Below are 18,822 nucleotides of genomic sequence, written 5' to 3'. Positions count from 1 at the left end.
TTGAATACCCTTTATTTCTTTCTCCTGCCTGATTGCTCTGGCCAGAACTTCCAACACTAGGTTGAATAGGAGTGGTGAGAGAGTACATCCCTGTCTTGTGCCAGTTTTCAAAGGGAATGCTTCCAGTTTTTTTCCATTCAGTATGATATTGGCTGTGGGTTTGTCATAGATAGCTCTTATTATTTTGAGATACGTCCCATCAATACCTAATTTATTGAGAGTTTTTAGCATGAAGGACTGTTGAATTTTGTCACAGGCCTTTTCTGCATCTATTGAGATAATCATGTGGTTTTTGTCTTTGGTTATGTTTATATGCTGGATTACGTTTATTGATTTTCGTATGTTGAACCAGCCTTGCATCCCAGGGATGAAGCCCACTTGATCATGGTGGATAAGCTTTTTGATGTGCTGCTGCATTCAGTTTGCAAGTATTTTATTGAGGATTTTTGCACTGATGTTCATCAGGGATATTGGTCTAAAATTCTCTTTTTTTGTGTGTCTCTGCCAGGCTTTGGTATCAGGATGATGCTGGCCTCATAAAATGAGTTAGGGAGGATTCCCTCTTTTTCTATTGATTGGAATAGTTTCAGAAGGAATGGTACCAGCTCCTCCTTGTACCTCTGGTAGAATTCTGCTGTGAATCCGTCTGGTCTTGGACTTTTTTTGGTTGGTAGGCTATTAATTATTGCTTCAATTTCAGAGCCTGTTATTGGTCTCTTCAGAGATTCAACTTCATCCTGGTTTAGTCTTGAAAGGGTGTATGTGTCCAGGAATTTATCCATTTCTTCTAGATTTTCTAGTTTATTTGTGTAGAGGTGTTTATAGTATTCTGTGATGGTAGTTTGTATTTCTCTGGGATCGATGGTGATATCCCCTTTATCATTTTTTATTGCGTCTATTTGATTCTTCCCTCTTTTCTTCTTTATTAGTCTTGCTAGCAGTCTATCAATTTTGTTGATCTTTTCAAAAAACCAGCTCCTAGATTCATTGATTTTTTGAAGGGTTTTTTGTATCCCTATCTCCTTCAGTTCTGCTCTGATCTTAGTTATTTCTTGCCTTCTGCTAGCTTTTGAACGTGTTTGCTCTTGCTTCACTAATTCTTTTAATTGTGATGTTAGGGTGTCAATTTTAGATCTTTCCTGCTTTCTCTTGTGGGCATTTAGTGCTATAAATTTCCCTTTACACACTGCTTTAAATGTGTCCCAGAGATTCTGGTATGTTGTGTCTTTTTTCTCGTTGGTTTCAAAGAACATCTTTATTTCTGCCTTCATTTCGTTATGTACCCAGTAGTCATTCAGGAGCAGTTTGTTCAGTTTCCATTTAGTTAAGTGGTTTTGAGTGAGTTTCTTAATCCTGAGTTCTAGTTTGATTGCACTGTGGTCTGAGAGACAGTTTGTTATAATTTCTGTTCTTTTACATTTGCTGAGGAGTGCTTTACTTCCAAATATGTGGTCAGTTTTGGCATAAGTGTGATGTGGTGCTGAGAAGAATGTATATTCTGTGATTTGGGGTGGAGAGTTCTGTAGATGTCTATTAGGTCCACTTGTGCAGCACTGAGTTCAATTCCTGGATATCCTTGTTAACTTTCTGTCTCGTTGATCTGTCTAATGTTGACAGTGGGGTGTTAAAGTCTCCCATTATTATTGTGTGGGAGTTTAAGTCTCTTTGTAGGTCTCTAAAGACTTGTTTTTTGAATCCGGGTGCTCCTGTATTGGGTGCATATATATTTAGGATAGTTAGCTCTTCTTTTTCAATTGATCCCTTTACCATTATGTAATGGCCTTCTTTGTCTCTTTTGATCTTTGTTGGTTTAAAGTCTGTTTTATCAGAGACTAGGATTGCAACCCCTGCCTTTTTTGTTTTCCATTTTGCTTTGTAGATCTCCTCCATCCCTTTATTTTGAGCCTATGTGTGTCTCTGCACATGAAATGGGTTTCCTGAATACAGCACACTGATGGGTCTTGACTCTGTATCCAATTTGCCAGTCTGTGTCTTTTAATTGGAGCATTTAGCCCATTTACATTAAAGGTTAGTATTGTTATGTGTGAATTTGATCTGGTCATTATGATGTTAGCTGGTTATTTTGCTCTTTAGTTGATGCAGTTTCTTCCTAGCATCGATGTTCTTTACAATTTGGCATGTTTTTGCAGTGGCTGGTACCAGCTTTTCCTTTCCATGTTTAGTGCTTCCTTCAGGAGCTCTTGTAGGAAGGCCTGGTGGTGACAAAATCTCTCAGCATTTGCTTGTCTTAAAGTATTTTATTTCTCCTTCACTTATGAAGCTTAGTTTGGCTGGATATGAAATTCTGGGTTGAAAATTCTTTTCTTTAAGCAACCTAAATGTCCAACAACGATAGACTGGATTAAGAAAATGTGGCACATATACACCATGGAATACTATGCAGCCATAAAAAATGATGCGTTCATGTCCTTTGTAGGGACATGGATGAAACTGGAAACCATCATTCTCAGCAAACTATCGCAAGGACAAAAAACCAAACACCGTATGTTCTCACTCATAGGTGGGAATTGAACAATGAGAACACATGGACACAGGAAGGGGAACATCACACACCAGGGACTGTTATGGGGTGGGGGGAGGGGGGAGGGATAGCATTAGGACATATACCTAATGCTAAATGACGAGTTAATGGGTGTAGCACACCAACATGGCACAGGTATACATATGTAACGATCTGCACGTTGTGCACATGTGCCCTAAAACTTAAAATATAATAATAATAAAATTAAAAAAATTTTAAAAAGATCAAAAATTAAGAATGTTGAATATTAGCCCCCACTCTCTTCTGGCTTGTAGACTTTCTGTGGAGAGAACGGCTGTGAGTTTGACGGGCTTCCCTTTGTGGGTAACCCGACCTTTCTCTCTGGCTGCCCTTAACATTTTTTCCTTCATTTCAACTTTGGTGAATTTGACAATTATGTGTCTTGGAGTTGCTCTTCTTGAGGAGTATCTTTCCAAAAGAAAAAAAGCTGGAGGCATCACACTACCTGACTTCAAACTAAACTACAAGGCTACAGTAACCAAAACAGCATGGTACTGGTACCAAAACAGAGATATAGACCAATGGAACAGAACAGAGCCCTCAGAAATAATACCACACATCTACAACCATCTGATCTTTGACAAACCTGACAAAAATAAGAAATAAGGAAAGGATTCCCTATTTAATAAATGGTGCTGGGAAAACTGGCTAGCCATATGTAGAAAGCTGAAACTGGATCCCTTCCTTACACCTTATACAAAAATTAATTCAAGATAGATTAAAGACTTAAATGTTAGACCTAAAACCATAAAAACCCTGAAGAAAACCTAGGCAATACCATTCAGGACATAGGCATGGGCAAGGACTTCATGTCTAAAACACCAAAAGCAATGGCAACAAAAGCCAAAATTGACAAATGGGATCTAATTAAACTAAAGAGCTTCTGCACAGCAAAAGAAACTACCATCAGAGTGAACAGGCAACCTACAGAATGGGAGAAAATTTTTGCAATCTACTCATCTGACAAAGGGCTAATATCCAGAATCTACAAAGAACTCAAAGAAATTTACAAGAGAAAAGCAAACGACCCCATCAACCAGTGGGCGAAGGATATGAACAGACATTTCTCAAAAGAAGACATTTATGCAGCCAACAGACATGTGAAAAAATGCTCATCATCACTGGCCATCAGACAAATGCAAATCAAAACCACAATGAGATACCATCTCACACCAGTTAGAATGGCGATCATTAAAAAGTCAGGGAACAACAGGTGCTGGAGAGGATGTGGAGAAATAGGAACACTTTTACACTGTTGGTGTGACTGTAAACTAGTTCAACCATTGTGGAAGACAGTGTGGCGATTCCTCAGGGATCTAGAACTAGAAATACCATTTGACCCAGCCATTCCATTACTGGGTATATACCCAAAGGATTATAAATCATGCTGCTATAAAGACACATGCACACGTATGTTTATTGCGGCACTATTCACAATAGCAAAGACTTGGAACCAACCCAGATGTCCAACAATGATAGACTGGATTAAGAAAATGTGGCACATATACACCGTGGAATACTATGCAGCCATAAAAAATGATGAGTTCATGTCCTTATTGGGGACATGGATGAAGCTGAAAACCATCATTCTCAGCAAACTATCGCAAGGACAAAAAACCAAACACCGTATGTTCTCACTCATAGGTGGGAATTGAACAATGAGAACATTTGGACACAGGAAGGGGAACATCACACACTGGGGCGTATTGTGGGGTGGGGAGAGGGGGGAAGGATAGCATTAGGAGATATACCCAATGTAACTGACGAGTTAATGGGTGCAGCACACCAGCATGGCACATGTATACATATGTAACAAACCTGCACATTGTGCACATGTACCCTAGAACTTAAAGTATGATAAAAAAGAATATTTAAAAAAGAATATCTTCCATTCTAATCTGCATTTACACAGACTTTCTGCCTTTAAAAAGGATTATTCAATAAATTATAGCCCATATTTATCATTATCTTTAACTTCTATGCCCTTCACATATATGGTGTGTAAGACATATCAGAACTGCCTGGTATTTCTGGTTAATTTTAAATAATATATATATAATACCACTACCTAGAATGTAAGCGTTCAGAGAACAGAAGTTGTCATATTTTCTTTTTACTTCCTTTAATTATTTAGTTGAATGTCTTGTTAAATGTCTACTGATTTATCAACTAATATAGGATCATAGAAACACCAAATATGCTATAATTAGAGATGTGAAACTACTGTGGCCTCTTGCCAACACAGAGAAACTGCGACATGAAAAAGTTAATAGATGATCTACTCCAGGAAGATTGCCTGCTCTACTCTAGGACATGCATTTGCCAAGAAACATCAGAGAATTGCAAACAGAAAGCTAACTCTTCCAAGGTCATTCATTTGCTGGGTGATTTTTTTCCGTCTTCCACTAACTCACTCCAACATCCAAACCTACATTTGGAGATAATCTGGTATGGGAGAGCTGCCACATCTATACTGGTTGAAGTCTCATTATGAATGTTAACTTGGAAAAATTGCTTATTATTCTACGTGGTATCGTTGTCTAAATAAAATATCAAATACGAAAGCCGTGCTAGTGGTCTACAAGTCTTCATGATAAGTAAACTTCCTGTCAATCTGGTTAAAAACCTCTAAAAGGTATGAAATCACTCCAAGAAAGAACAGAAAAATGAAAGGCCAGTGAAGGCTGAAAATCTCCTTTTCACATTAAGGTATTCATAAAATAACTATAATACTACTAATTATTGTTATTATTCAGTCACTCTGTATTTTGTGCCAATCATTGTGCCATGACACTAGAGTATCACAAACCCTAACAATGAAACTTGAAATTAAAAACTATCCAAATTTTAGGAATAAAGGAAATGAATACAGACAGATTGATTTATCCAAAGCTCATTCATTAAGTAGCTGGCAGAACAATAATTCAAGCCCAAGGCTGTATGTCTAATAATGCACTTTCCCTCTCAACTATCCACATAGGTAGTTTTTAACATTTACCAAGGCATTTGTGTCAGAGGAAGATACCTGTGACATCTGCTGTAGAAAATTCTGAAGAGTACAATGGGGACAGTATATTTAGATAGCCATTACTAATTATAGTTGGTCAACAATAACTACAAAAAATTAATTTTCAACATTTTAAGGAGCAATGTATTTCTAGAAGAGCATATTTGGTTTTTGCCTGTTATAACAATTTATTCTTATTTCATCTATTTCCCATTCTAAAAGTCTTAGGAGATGATATACTTTATAGGCATTTCTTATTTAGTTCTTTTCTTCTCTTTTTTTTTTCTTTTTTTTTGAGACAGAGTCTTGCTGTATTGACCAGGCTGGAGTGCAGTGGTGTGATCTCAGCTCACTGCAACCTCTGCCTCCCAGGTTTGAGCAATTCTCAGGTCTCAAGCTGGCATGGTGGCCAGAATGGTCTTGAACTCCTGAACTCAAGTGATCCGCCTGACTTGGCCTCCCAAAGTGCTTGGAGTACAGGTGTGCTCCACTGTGAGCCATTGTAACTGGTCTCTATTTAGTTCTTAGTGTATATCTAATCTCCTCTTAGAGCATATCCTCTCTTCTTAGAGCAGATATACTACTGCACATCAATGCAAATGAGTGCCAAATTTAATTCAATTCTGAAAAGGACTCTTCTTGGAAGCTGAGAGAGTGTAACCAAATCTATGTATGCCTCCTGGGGCATATGCTAACTTCTTTAACTATAGTCATCATGCTGTACATTAGGTCTCTAGTACTTATACATCTTGTGACTGAAGGATTGTAACCTTTGACCAATATCTCCCCATTCCCCTCATCCCACAGCTCCTGGTAACCACCATTCTTCTGTTACTATGAGTTTGACTTTGTTTTTGTCAGATTCCACATATGAATAAGATCATGCAATATTTGCTTTTCTGTGTCTGGCTTATTTCACTTAGCAAAATGCCCTCAAGTTTCATCCACGCCGTTGCAAATAGTAGAATTTCCCTCTTTTTAAAGACTGAGTAATGTTCCATTATATATATATATACACACACACACACATATATATAAAATTCCAATTATATAATGAATATTCTGTTGTGTGTATATATACATATATAGTAATACATATATAATAAATATTCCATTATATATATATAGAATTGTTTATATAATGGAAATATATATATGTGTGTGTATATATATATGCATACACACACACACACACCACATTTTCTTTATACATCCATCTTTATACATTCATCTGTTAACAGATGCAGGTTGTTTTCATATCTTGAGAGATATGTTTCCATACCTGTTGTGAATTAACAGAATTTCAATTAAATATTCCTATTACTACAATTGCTAGATTTGGCCCTTCCACATTCATAACTTTAGGATTTGGATGAAATAGTTGGACAGGCCTGTAACCAGACTTTAAGTTAGACTCATCATAACTGAAATATAATTGAAGTATTGTATTTTCATACAGTTTATCTTAAATAGGAATTCAAAATATCACGTACCAAAAGGGAAAAATATACTGCCATTATATTTGTATAGCAATAAAACCATATTTTCTCATACAATCATATTACTTAGTCAAGACAATTGCATTCCTTGACCCAAACTGATTCTTCCACTCTGGGACTCAATTGCTTTATGTCCTGCACCTCAAGATGACCAACAGATGAGCATTCATACAACAAATGTTTATTCACTTGTACAACATATGTTGGAGACTTATGATGTCTAATACATTCAACTTTGTGCTGTGAAAAAAATGTATTAGACATGAATCATATTTTCACAGAGATTGCTATTCAGTTGGGAACCTATATATAGGTAAATATCAGTATAAATCAGTATATCTCAGAAATAATTCTAAGTGACAAATGATATTTAAAATAATCAGTGTAAGAGACTTAAAAGTGGAAACAGGCTGGGTGTGATGGCTCATGCCTGTAATCCCAACACTTTGGGAGGCCACCGCGGGTGGATCACCTGAGGTCAGGAGTTCAAGACCAGCCTGGCCAACATGGTGAAACCCTGTCTCTACTAAAAATACAAAATTAGCTGGGTGGGGTGGTGAGCGCCTGTAATCCTAGCTACTCAGGAGGCTGAGGCAGGAGAATCGCTTGAACCCAGGAGATGGAGGTTGCCGTGAGCTGACATGGTGCCACTGCACTCCAGTCTGGGCATCAGAGTGAGACTCCGTCTCAAAATAAATAAATAAATAAATAAATAAAGTGGAAACATATTTCCAACCAGGCTTTCAAATTTACTTTCACGAAAGTGATAACATTTGTCGTGGCCATTAACAGGTAAGTACAATTGGGATAGGTATAAATCATTAGTGCTGGAAGTTGGGATAATAAAAAAATGAATAAAGGCATGATGTTTGAAAATTACGGTTCATTTGCATTCATAAAATAGAGAAGTCCATTGTAAAGTTACAAAAATAGACCACAGTCACTCTACAGAAGTCATGAATCTCAGGCTAAGGAATTTCAAATTCATTCATTAAGTTGTGAAAGGCAATAAACTTTTCTGACATGAAGGTTAGGACCACAATTCAGGAAGCTGAATCTTAATGTGTGAGTAGATTAGAAAGATGAGGTAGCAAAGGAGAGGACACCAGTTAAGTGGATACTGCAAGAGTCCAAGCCAGGAGGAATAACAGAAGAAAGAATAGACAGTTGAGATAGCTTTCTCGGATGAAGAATGAATAGAATTTGGCCACAGATTATGGAAGTAACTAAGGGGAGAAAGAGTTAAAGATGGCTCAGATGTCTCAACTAAAGGCCTTGTGGCAATAATGGTGCCAATAACAGAAATACAGATGTCTGAAGAAGCAGGTATATAACCTGGCCCTCCCCTCTATTCTATCCAGGCGCAATTTCCAGAGAAGTAAGTGTGTATGTAAATGTTATTGATTCCAAAGACTTATTAGTCACAAGACGTCTGTAGTCTTGGTACTCTGGCAATTCTTAAAATTTTAGCAGGTGCCCCAAATATTTATTGCCTTCAAGGAGGTAACTTTGCATATTTATTGCCCCATTAGCCTTTTAGTTCCAAAGAAACTCCTGAATTGCCTACTTGGTGGAAAAACCATGTCTCCATGCCAAAGTTTAATAATATATATTAGACCTTTTTCTCTGGTTCAAAAATCAAAACAAAAAAGGAAAAATACATATGCATTTTTGGCCATATCAAAACAAGCTTGACATTTTTATAATGAAATGAAATATAAGTAATTTCCCCTAACTCATATAATTTTACCCAACTCAACATCTCTATGAAGTAGACAGTCTAATTATCATAAAAAGTTCTCAATCAGTGGGTAAGTGGTATATGTTTAATGCAGTCTCTTTCAACTTGTAAAAATGTAAAACTCTATTAGGGCTATATTGGTTATTTTCTTGACTATCTATTACAAGCATAAGTTATAAATGTGCTAACATGCTGGGAATATGACAGTGAACTAAGGAGACAAGATCTCATTATATACAAACAGAAGAAAGAGACATAGGGTAGAGAGTTACATTTTGAAGTTTTATGAATAAAATTAAGGAAGGCAAAGGGGAATAAGCCCAGACAGTGGTTGTGCTTACAATTTTAAGAAATGTTATCAGAAAGGCCTCACTGAACCCTGATATGTGAGTGGAGAACTAAAGAAGAATGGGAGACAGCCATGTGGCTGCTCTGGAGAACTTTCCAGGCAGAAATCAAAGGAAAGGCCAAGTCCCCAAAGTGACTGTTAGTCTTTTATGTTTGAGTTTCAACAAAAAGGCAATGAATCTGGAGCACAGTTGGTAAGAAGGGAATGACAGGCTATAGGGAAGGAGGCTAGAACATGTAGAACTTGGTGGGCCGTGGTGTGGGCTGGGGATTTTAGAGTGAACCAGGAAGCTCTTGGAAGTTTCTGAGTAAAGAAGCCAGGTGATCTGCTTTGTTGTAAATGAATCTCCCTGACTCTAATTTGAAAACAGGCTATAGGATGCAAAGGCTAAAAAGGAAAGATTATTTAAGAGGCTACTATAATAATCCAGATGAGAAGTGTTGGTAGCTTAGTCCAAAGAACTAGCTGGACAATTAGTGAGAAGTAATCAGATTCTGGATGTATTTTGAAGGTAGAGTCAACAGCTGATGAACTGAATGTGGACTATGAGAAACAGAGAACACTCAAAGATAATTCTTTGGCTTTTGGTTGTCCCACTAGAAGGATGGAGCTTCATTTACTGTCATAGGAAGACTTCAGGGGCAACACTTTTAGGGCTGGGGTAGTCATTTCTGCATGTGTGTACCAGAATAAAGTCTCATTTATGTGGTCTTGGGTACATTTCAAAATACAGAATATTCTTTTTATAAGAATTTACCTGATACTTTATTGAAAGTCTCATGCAATATCAAAAAAAATTCTAAACCCTTTGAATATGCATACAGCATCTGTTTTGAATCAAGTTTCACTGATAATCTATGCATAATGATACTTTACTAAGATTACTATGTTCAGTCATTCACTTATTTGATATATATCAAGAGCCTAATATCTACCAAGCAGGTTTTCTTGGTATATATTTCTTATGCACTGTCAAATGCATTAAGAATCCCATTATAAGCAAAAACAGATTTGGTTCCTCACCTCTTGCAGCTTACAGCCTAATGAAGTATATATCTAACAGATGAACAAATGTGCATTTACGAAGGAGGTGGTGTCACTAAAATGCTTAATAGAGAGACTGACCCATAGAGAATGCTTTCTTTAGAACATGACTATTGAGGGGGTATATGAACTTTGAGCAGGAGGAGATAATTAAACTAAGCTTAAAAAGTAAGTATACTCCAGGTAAAGGAACAACATGTACTTAGGTCCTGCAGTGTGAAGGAACATGGTATTTTTTAAGTTCTGGGGTACATGTGCCTTTTGTTACATAGGTAAACGTGTGCCATGGTGGTTTGCTGCACCTATCAACCCATCACCTAAGTATTAAGTCCAGCATGCATTAGCTATTTTTCCTGATGCTCTCCCTCCCCACCTCCTCCCCACCGAGCCCCAGTATGAGTTGTTCCCCTCCCTGTCTCTATGTGCTCTCACTGGAACATGGTACTTTGGAAACACTGTAGGAACTCTAGTGCTGAGAATGAAAGGGGGTGTGAAATGAAGTATGGCTGAAGAGATAAAGTGGGAATAGATAATCCCGAGCGAGCCCAGAAGTAGGTTGAGTAAAGTTAGCTAGAAGAACTCTTCCATGTTTCTGGCAGAGCACTGTAATTAATAACATGGGCTTTGGATTTGGATGGACTTGGCTTTGATCATGGATTCAGGCACTTATTAGCTGTGTGAGCTTTGGCAATCATCATCTCTAAAGTAATATTATTGCCTTCCATCTTTAGGTGGGAGCAGAAGTCTTTGGCCTCAATATGCTAAGCCAGTGCAAAATTCTGCACTTCAATAAATGTCCAGATTTAGCAAGGTCAGAAAATGGTCATGGGATTATGCTATTAATAGGTATATTAAAATTATTATTTCCCAGATAATTTAGATATTGTACAATATCTTAGACTTGGGCTAAATTTTCCTAAAACCATACACAATAATGCAAGGGTTAGTTTACTTTTGGTTGGAATCCACAACACAAATGGAATTATTTGTAGACCTAAAGAAAAAAAGCCTACATTGTATGTGTGTATATAAAAATATGGAATCTTTATTTATATAACAAAATAATCTAAGACACCACTAAATATTTGTACAAAAGAACAACTTTTATTATTTGCAGTGAATGGTATCATAGGATTATGTCTACATGCTTCACAAAAAGGACAAAAATATGCAAGCATAGACCACCTTTCAGGCCAAAGATAAAAATAATGGCTTTCTAGCAACTCACACGCAACTTCCTAGTGCAACACTGACTTAGACTGAACAGCGACTGTCACATCTGTTATGTGGCAGGGCTACTCAGAGTGTGATCTGTGTACTTGCTGCCATTTGATGAACTCTTTTTATTACTGATTTCTATCCAGATAAGTAGCTGGTGCCAGAATGTAAATCAGCTACATCACTAAGCACACAGTTTACTTCAGCTTTTTTTTTTTTCACGTCAAGACTCTTTCAATGAGGGAAGCAGTGTCCTATATTCTGGCATAGATCCCTATCTCATCACAGACCACACTTGAGTAGTAAGATCATTTATTGAGCAGTTAATGCAAAATACGAATTTAGTGGAGAGAAATTTACTATGCATAATAAAGTAAATTCTAGATGGCTTAAAGTGTTAAACAGTGAGAGAAACACACACACACACACACACACACACACACACACACACAGAATATAAGACAACAATACAAAAATGTGTTTCCCTAATTTTAGAATGAGAAAGTACTTGTAATTGCAAAAACCTACGGAAGAAATTATGAAAGTATGAAATTTGACGATTAAAAAAATCTACAAGTTATAAACATTAAAAATCAAGAATAAACCAATTATTAGAACTAGGAAAATCTTTACAATATACTTAATGAAAAGAGAATGACATTAATATTGAATAAACTGAAAAATGCATCTCTATTAGTTTATTTTCTCATCTGTAAAATGACAATCATAACAATACTTAGCTCAAGAATTTTTATGCAGTTGAATTAGATATGAATACATAGTATTTAGCAAAATACCTGCTAATAAAAGAAGACACTGTTGTTTTTATTAGAAACCCTTTGGCAACTCAATATAAAATATGGGATTTTGAAAGTTTAAAAATATTGTGTAAGACCGGGTGCGAAGTGCTGTAATCCCAGCACTTTGGGAGGCTGAGGCGGGCGGATCACCTGAGGTCGGGAGTTCACGACCAGCCTGACCAACATGGAGAAACCCATCTTTACTAAAAATACAAAATTAGCCGGGTGTGGTGGCACATGCCTGTAATCCCAGCTACTTGGGAGGCTGAGGCAGGAGAATCACTTGAACCCAGGAGGCGGAGGTTGCGGTGAGCCAAGATCGTGCCATTGCACTCCAGCCTGGGCAACAAGAGTGAAACTCCATCTCAAAAAAAATATAATTGTGTAATTTTGCAGTAAAGAGTTCACAAGTTTGAGTGGTCTAAAATCTGCACATTCCAAAGAACTATTTAGTCCTTGCCTGACTCCTTGAAAGTAACCTCTAAGTCCTTGGGATATCACTCCAAAGTATCTTTGACAAGAATATCTTTGTTTAGCTGGAGGCCTTCTACCAGGATGGTTTTTGCTAACAATGTGATTTATGGTGGGGGACTAGGGCCAGGTTAACCTCAGGAGGGAATGGAGACTTGAAGGTTTGCCTTGTGGGAAGTCAACCAAGCCTACATGATCAAACGCCAGTAAAATCCCTGGATATCAAGGCTCATATAGCTTCTTGGGTTGCCAATACTTTGTGCATGATTTCACACATTGTTGTTGGGAGAATTAAGCACTGTCTGCACAACTCCATTGGGACAGAACAACTGGAAGCTTGAGCCTGGTGTCTCCTGGACTCTGGCCTATGTGACTTTTTCCTTTGATGCTTTTAATCTATATCCTTCCATGCTAATAAACTGTAACCATGAGCAAAACCACTTTGCTGAGTTTTCTGAGTTATGCTAGCAAATCAACTCAGATTAGTCTTAGGGCCTCTTCCCTCAAAGCACAGCAATCTAATAACAATTAATATATTAATAAGTTTTGGCCTAAAATGAAAGTAAAATCCCTTACTTTAACAACCTGTTGTTCATAAAGATCATATAAAATATAGTGGACATAATAAATATGTGCATATACATGAATTCAATAAAACGTCAAATTCATGAAAAACTAAGTATTTTCATTCACAAAAATAAAGTTTTAGACTTCATCACATTAAATTATGAAGATCCCAATTATATTTGATGAATATGTGTTAATTCAGCACTACTAGTAAAAATATTTCTTGTCAAAAATTTTAGTTACCAGAAAAATAATAACTCCTGGCTGGGCGTGGTGGCTCACGCCTGTAATCCCAAGCACTTTGGGAGACCGAGGCGGGCGGATCACGAGGTCAGGAGTTCGAGACCAGCCTGACCAACATACTGAAACCCCGTCTCTACTAAAAACAAAAAAAATTTAGCCGGGCGTGGTGGCACGCACCTGTAATCCCAGCGACTCAGAAAGCTGGGGCAGGAGAATCGCTTGAACCTGGAAGGTGGAGGTTGCAGTGAGCAGAGATCGAGCCACTGCACTCCAGCCTGGGCTACAGAGGGAGACACCGTCTCAATAATAATAATAATAATAACAACTCCTACTACTTATTGTTTAGGAAGCAAAATTGTTCTGAAAGGCAATTTTAAAATGTTGGCTTAAATAATTTATTTCCTCTTTCTTACTGTAGATCTTAATTTACACTTTTTAATATATTTTTAAGTTGATAATTTGCCAAAGGAGAAAGTCGATACATTTTTGCTGACATTGCTTTAGATTCCTTTGCACTAGTAAGGAAAAATTGTTGGTTCTCTTTATTTACTCAAATTTTCATCCCCAAGAGTCATTTTTTTAAATACTTAGTGGACCGTATTGATTTTTCCAGCTATATATGAACTTGTTCTGAGAATTTTTAGAAATCAAATTCAAGTCAACAAACATAAATACATTCATTTAAAATCTGTTTATAAACATTTTATATGTGATTATAAAGGTATTCTTGAAAAGTTTACATGGAATCATTCTGTCATTCTAAGATTGTAAGTTGCAGAATTACATGGTATCATAGTTCGTTATTAGTTTCTAGAAGATAGTCTTCACTTATAAAATTTAACGCAAAAAAAGAAAGAAGGAAATCCAAAACGAAAAAGAAAAATATAGGATTAAAGAGTTTCACTTACATAGCTCTTAATCATACCTCTAAATAAAAGGGCTCTGCGTGTATGTGTCTGTGTGTGTGTGTGTACAGGTGCATACACATAGAATCTGTAGATACCATTATTTAACATCCATGAACACTTTCCCTACTGGAGAGACTATGAGCATATGGACATTTTTTCTTGTATTCTTTCTTCATTTCTTCTTACATTGTGCCTTATATCTTATAGTGGATGATGATGATGATGTAATTCATATAGATACTTTTCTTCCTGTTTGTTTTTTATAAACATGACATTATTCTGACTGCTATTGTCTCTCACTGTCTAGCATCAGGAAAACACCAGCCACTACTTTTGAGACAAATATTGCTTACTGCTATGGAGAATTTTTAGTAAAGGAGTAGTTTAACATATATCGCATTCTGGTCCTAGTCCATCAAGTATTACACATACCTTTGGCACATCTCTATTGATTTTGGGTACAGCTCTATAAAAGTCAAATAAAATAATATTTTTGTACCATTTGGGCTATTCCAATCTGAGCTCCTGGTCATAAACCAACATTTCTACTACATAAAACTGAAGTGGCCTTTCCCTAAATTACCTCATTTAGTTTTTAGTTTAAATAGTTGTAGCTCCACGGTCAACAGTTTAGATATTAATAAATTAACTCATATTGTATTTGATTCCCTTAGTGTTTCTCCTACATTTTAGAATACAATGAAGATTGAAGAAATCAATTTTGCATATCTGGTTTTAAACATATCGGTTTAAAAATATACTTTTTAAAAGTAAACTATTCAGGGTACTTGACAAAATTATTTAAAATCTGTTTACAAAAATATACACTGTTTCTACATCAAGGTGTTACTGCATAGCTCAAGAGCAAAAATCATAATTATTCATAAATCTGTATTTTATGAGAATTATATTTATGATTACATGTATCTTTGTTAAATTAATTATTAATAATTTTTTCTTGCCTCTAGACATTATTCTCAGCATTTTTCCTTCAAATGATGCCTATGATTTTTCATAGGTTTTATTACTAAACTGAAAATACCTTTCAATTATCAAAATTGTTTTGGAATTAAGAATCTATAGCCTATCATTCCTAGAATGAAATATTAAACAAGGTTATTGCACTGCATACTTTCCCTAATGGATGATGATGTTAAAGTATATTTATCTTTTTTTTTTTAAGTAATAAATTAACTCCTCATATTCTTGGTCAGTTGACTGAAGACTGAAAGCTTATATGGGAGCATCTGAAAGGACACTTGACCCTTGAACAACATGGGTTTGAACTGTGTAGGTCCACTTACAGGCAATTTTTTAAAAACTAAACAAGGATCAAAATTGCAGTGTTTGCAGTTTGCTAAATTTGCATATATAGAGGACAAACTTCTCAAATAAGTGAGTTCCACAAGACCAACTGCTGGACTTGGATATGCATGGATTTGGGGATATGCAGAGGTCCAGGAACCAATCCCCTGGCAAATACCGAGGGACAACTGCATATCTATACATTTAAAAATGGTGACATCAAAAATCAATTACTTGAAAATTACTAGGAGAGTAGATTTTAAGTTCTCAACACAACTGCTAAATATGTGAGGTAATGCTTATATTAATTTGCTCAATTTTGCCATTCCACAATGTATACACATTTCAAAACATTTGTATGGAGTAAATTTTGGTCAATTAAAAAATTAGAAATCAATTGGTATTGATATTGTTCTGTTTCTTGGGCTGGGTGATGGATACATTGCTATATTTAATTTTGTTAATTCAGTGAGCTGTGTAATTACAATTTGATCACTTGTGTTTACTTGAATAACTTTTTAAATCAACTACTGTCATGTCCAATGTAAATTGTTTCTTCTAAGCTTTCCTTTACCAATCAAATTCCACTGCCAACTAAACTTTACTCAACTGCCTACAGACTCCGGGAATATAATGAAAATGAAGTGAGCTGGGTGTACCATATACTAGGATGTTGCGGCCTCTGATGAACTGAGAAAGATGGGTCTAATTTAAAGGGTACAGATCCTACACAGCTCCTAGGAATGGTTGCCATATGGGACTGTGGGTTGAGTGTTACCAGGTCTGCAAATCTTACTTTTATGTCAAATTTATACTTTTTAAATGTTGGCAACTAATTGAATTTTTTAAACACTGAAGGCCAAACTAAATATGTCTTTAACTAAAGAGCCCTCCCTCCATAAAGATCACCTCCCTAGTAGGGCCTCACTAAATCTGAGTCCAATTAAAATACTTTCATTTGTACTGCTGATACTGCCAGCAATTAGGGAAGCCTGCATTCAAAATTAAGTCTGATTCCCCAACCTGTGCCATTTCTTTTTTTTCTTTTTTTTTTTTTTTTGAGATAGAGACTCACTCTGTCACCAGGCTGGAGTGCAGTGGCGTAATCTCAGCTCACTGCAACCTCTACCTCCTGGGTTCAAGCGATTCTCCTGCCTCAGCTTCCCCAGTAGCTGGGACTACAGGCGCGTACCACCATGCCTAACTAATTTTTGTATTTTTAGTAGAGACGGGGTTTCATGTTGGCCAGGATGGTCTCGATCTCTTGATCTCGTGATCCGCCCACCTCGGCCTCCCAAAGTGCTGAGATTACAGGCATGAGCCACCGTGCCAGGTCTCCATTTCTACTTTAATAAACTTCCTAAAAATATGATCACAGCTTTATGTAATTTGAATCCTAAATTAATCCCATAACAAAGGTATTATCCCGATTCACTGACGAGGAATCTAGGCCGGAAGATAACAGATAACTTAATGGAACAGTTTGTTAATGTTATGGAACAGTTTGACCTGAGTTGAATGGCTTGAGTTCAAACCCCTCGCTCCAACAATTGCCATTTTAATAATTTCAGGAGTGTAAATTCTCTATATTTCTGTATTTTTCCAATAAAATGGGTACACTAATAACACATCACAAAATTGTTGTGAGTACATACAAAGCACTTAAAAACGTGTCTGGCAAACATTAATAGTAAGTACTATGTAAGTGTTGCTATTACTAATTATTCCTATTATTAATTTCAGTGAAATGAAAATTAGAAAAATAACTACCTCTTTGGGTTTTGTATTAAATGAACTAATCTATTGAAAATGTTTATAACTGTTCCTGAGACATAGTTAATATTCAATATGTGTTAATTATATGTCTAATTTCATTGTCTTTCAAATACGTTACATCTAAACCATGCAGGTTAATTCCTTCACTTATGCCTGGTAATAACAAATACAGGTACTACCATAGGCTGGAATTACTTTCATTTGTACTAAGTGTTTGAAAAGTTTATAGCTTTGTAGTCTCAAGATTATGGAAATATTTGTATCATTTACAAATCTGTAGTGAAATCAATCATGCACTATGTAATGACTGTCTTGATAGGGATTTTAATAATGTAATAAGATTTTATTCAAAGAAGCAGGAATAGTTGCAACACTCAAAAGACATTCTTTAAATGTAGTCAGTCTTCACCCCTTCTTGTCTCCCTAGTTTTTCAAAAACTTGAAGCCCAAATTAAAAATCAAAAGATATCCAGGTAATTCAGTAACTCGAATTACAAAGTTATATGCTAACATATTTAACATAGCCATGATTTTTACTTACTTGTGACCCATTTCATGAGCAATTGTAAAAGCAAGATTCAAGCCATTGTCTTCAGCAATAATACATTTTCTCTTTTCACTACACATTCCACTCAAGTAAGCTATACCTAAAAAATACAAACATTAATTATTATATGTCTGAATGAATATGCAAATATTTATACTAGTTATTAGCAGCAGGAATGAAAATGGCAGTTGTCACGACTAAAATGTCAGTATTAATATGTGAAATCTAGCCCTAATAAATGAAATTTTAGGGGCAAGTGTATATGTATAGGCCAGGCAAAAAAATGTTCATATCATTTTCATTTTCATATTTTAGATAAAATTATTTTACCAATTATCAAGTTCCCAAAAGGAATAATATAAGAATATAGGTTATAAATACCAATTTCATCATCATGTAAGACAAATGAATAGTTATAACTTGGAAAATATAATCAAACAGCAATGATTATTTTAAATATACTCAATTATTGTGAAGAACACAGTTTCAAAAAAAATTAATGCAAAATAAACTACATATAAAGCAGTCTTGAACTTAACATTTATATTTTGAATTAATACAATTGTGAAATTCTATTTATGAAATACTATGTTAACTAATATGGCATAGAGCTATCTATCATATTTAAAATACTAGAAAGATTTTATTTGAAAATTTCTTGGCTAAATGGTGTGTTGCATAGTATATGATACTGAAATATTAAGATAAAATTTTAGCAAGATATTTGATCTTTTGGTTTAAATTATCAGTAAAAATGGCAATATTTAAACTCCTTGATATTCTT

General features: G+C 35.8%; 1 protein-coding gene across 4 annotated transcripts in view; it reads right to left on the bottom strand.

The window, feature by feature from the left end:
• The window catches only part of ADAMTS19 (ADAM metallopeptidase with thrombospondin type 1 motif 19), a 281,046-nt gene that overhangs the window by 125,904 nt on the left and 136,320 nt on the right, over positions 1-18,822 (bottom strand). For all 4 annotated transcript variants that reach the window (XM_009449594.5, XM_517910.8, XM_054684567.2 and 1 more), the window contains one exon: positions 18,033-18,138. In XM_009449594.5, coding sequence (XP_009447869.2) covers positions 18,033-18,138 — 106 coding nt within the window. The remainder of the gene's footprint in view (positions 1-18,032; positions 18,139-18,822) is intronic.

This window comes from Pan troglodytes, chromosome 4, assembly GCF_028858775.2.
Source record: "Pan troglodytes isolate AG18354 chromosome 4, NHGRI_mPanTro3-v2.0_pri, whole genome shotgun sequence".
Classification (NCBI taxonomy): domain Eukaryota; kingdom Metazoa; phylum Chordata; class Mammalia; order Primates; family Hominidae; genus Pan; species Pan troglodytes.
This window is presented reverse-complemented; position numbering and strand designations above follow the sequence as displayed.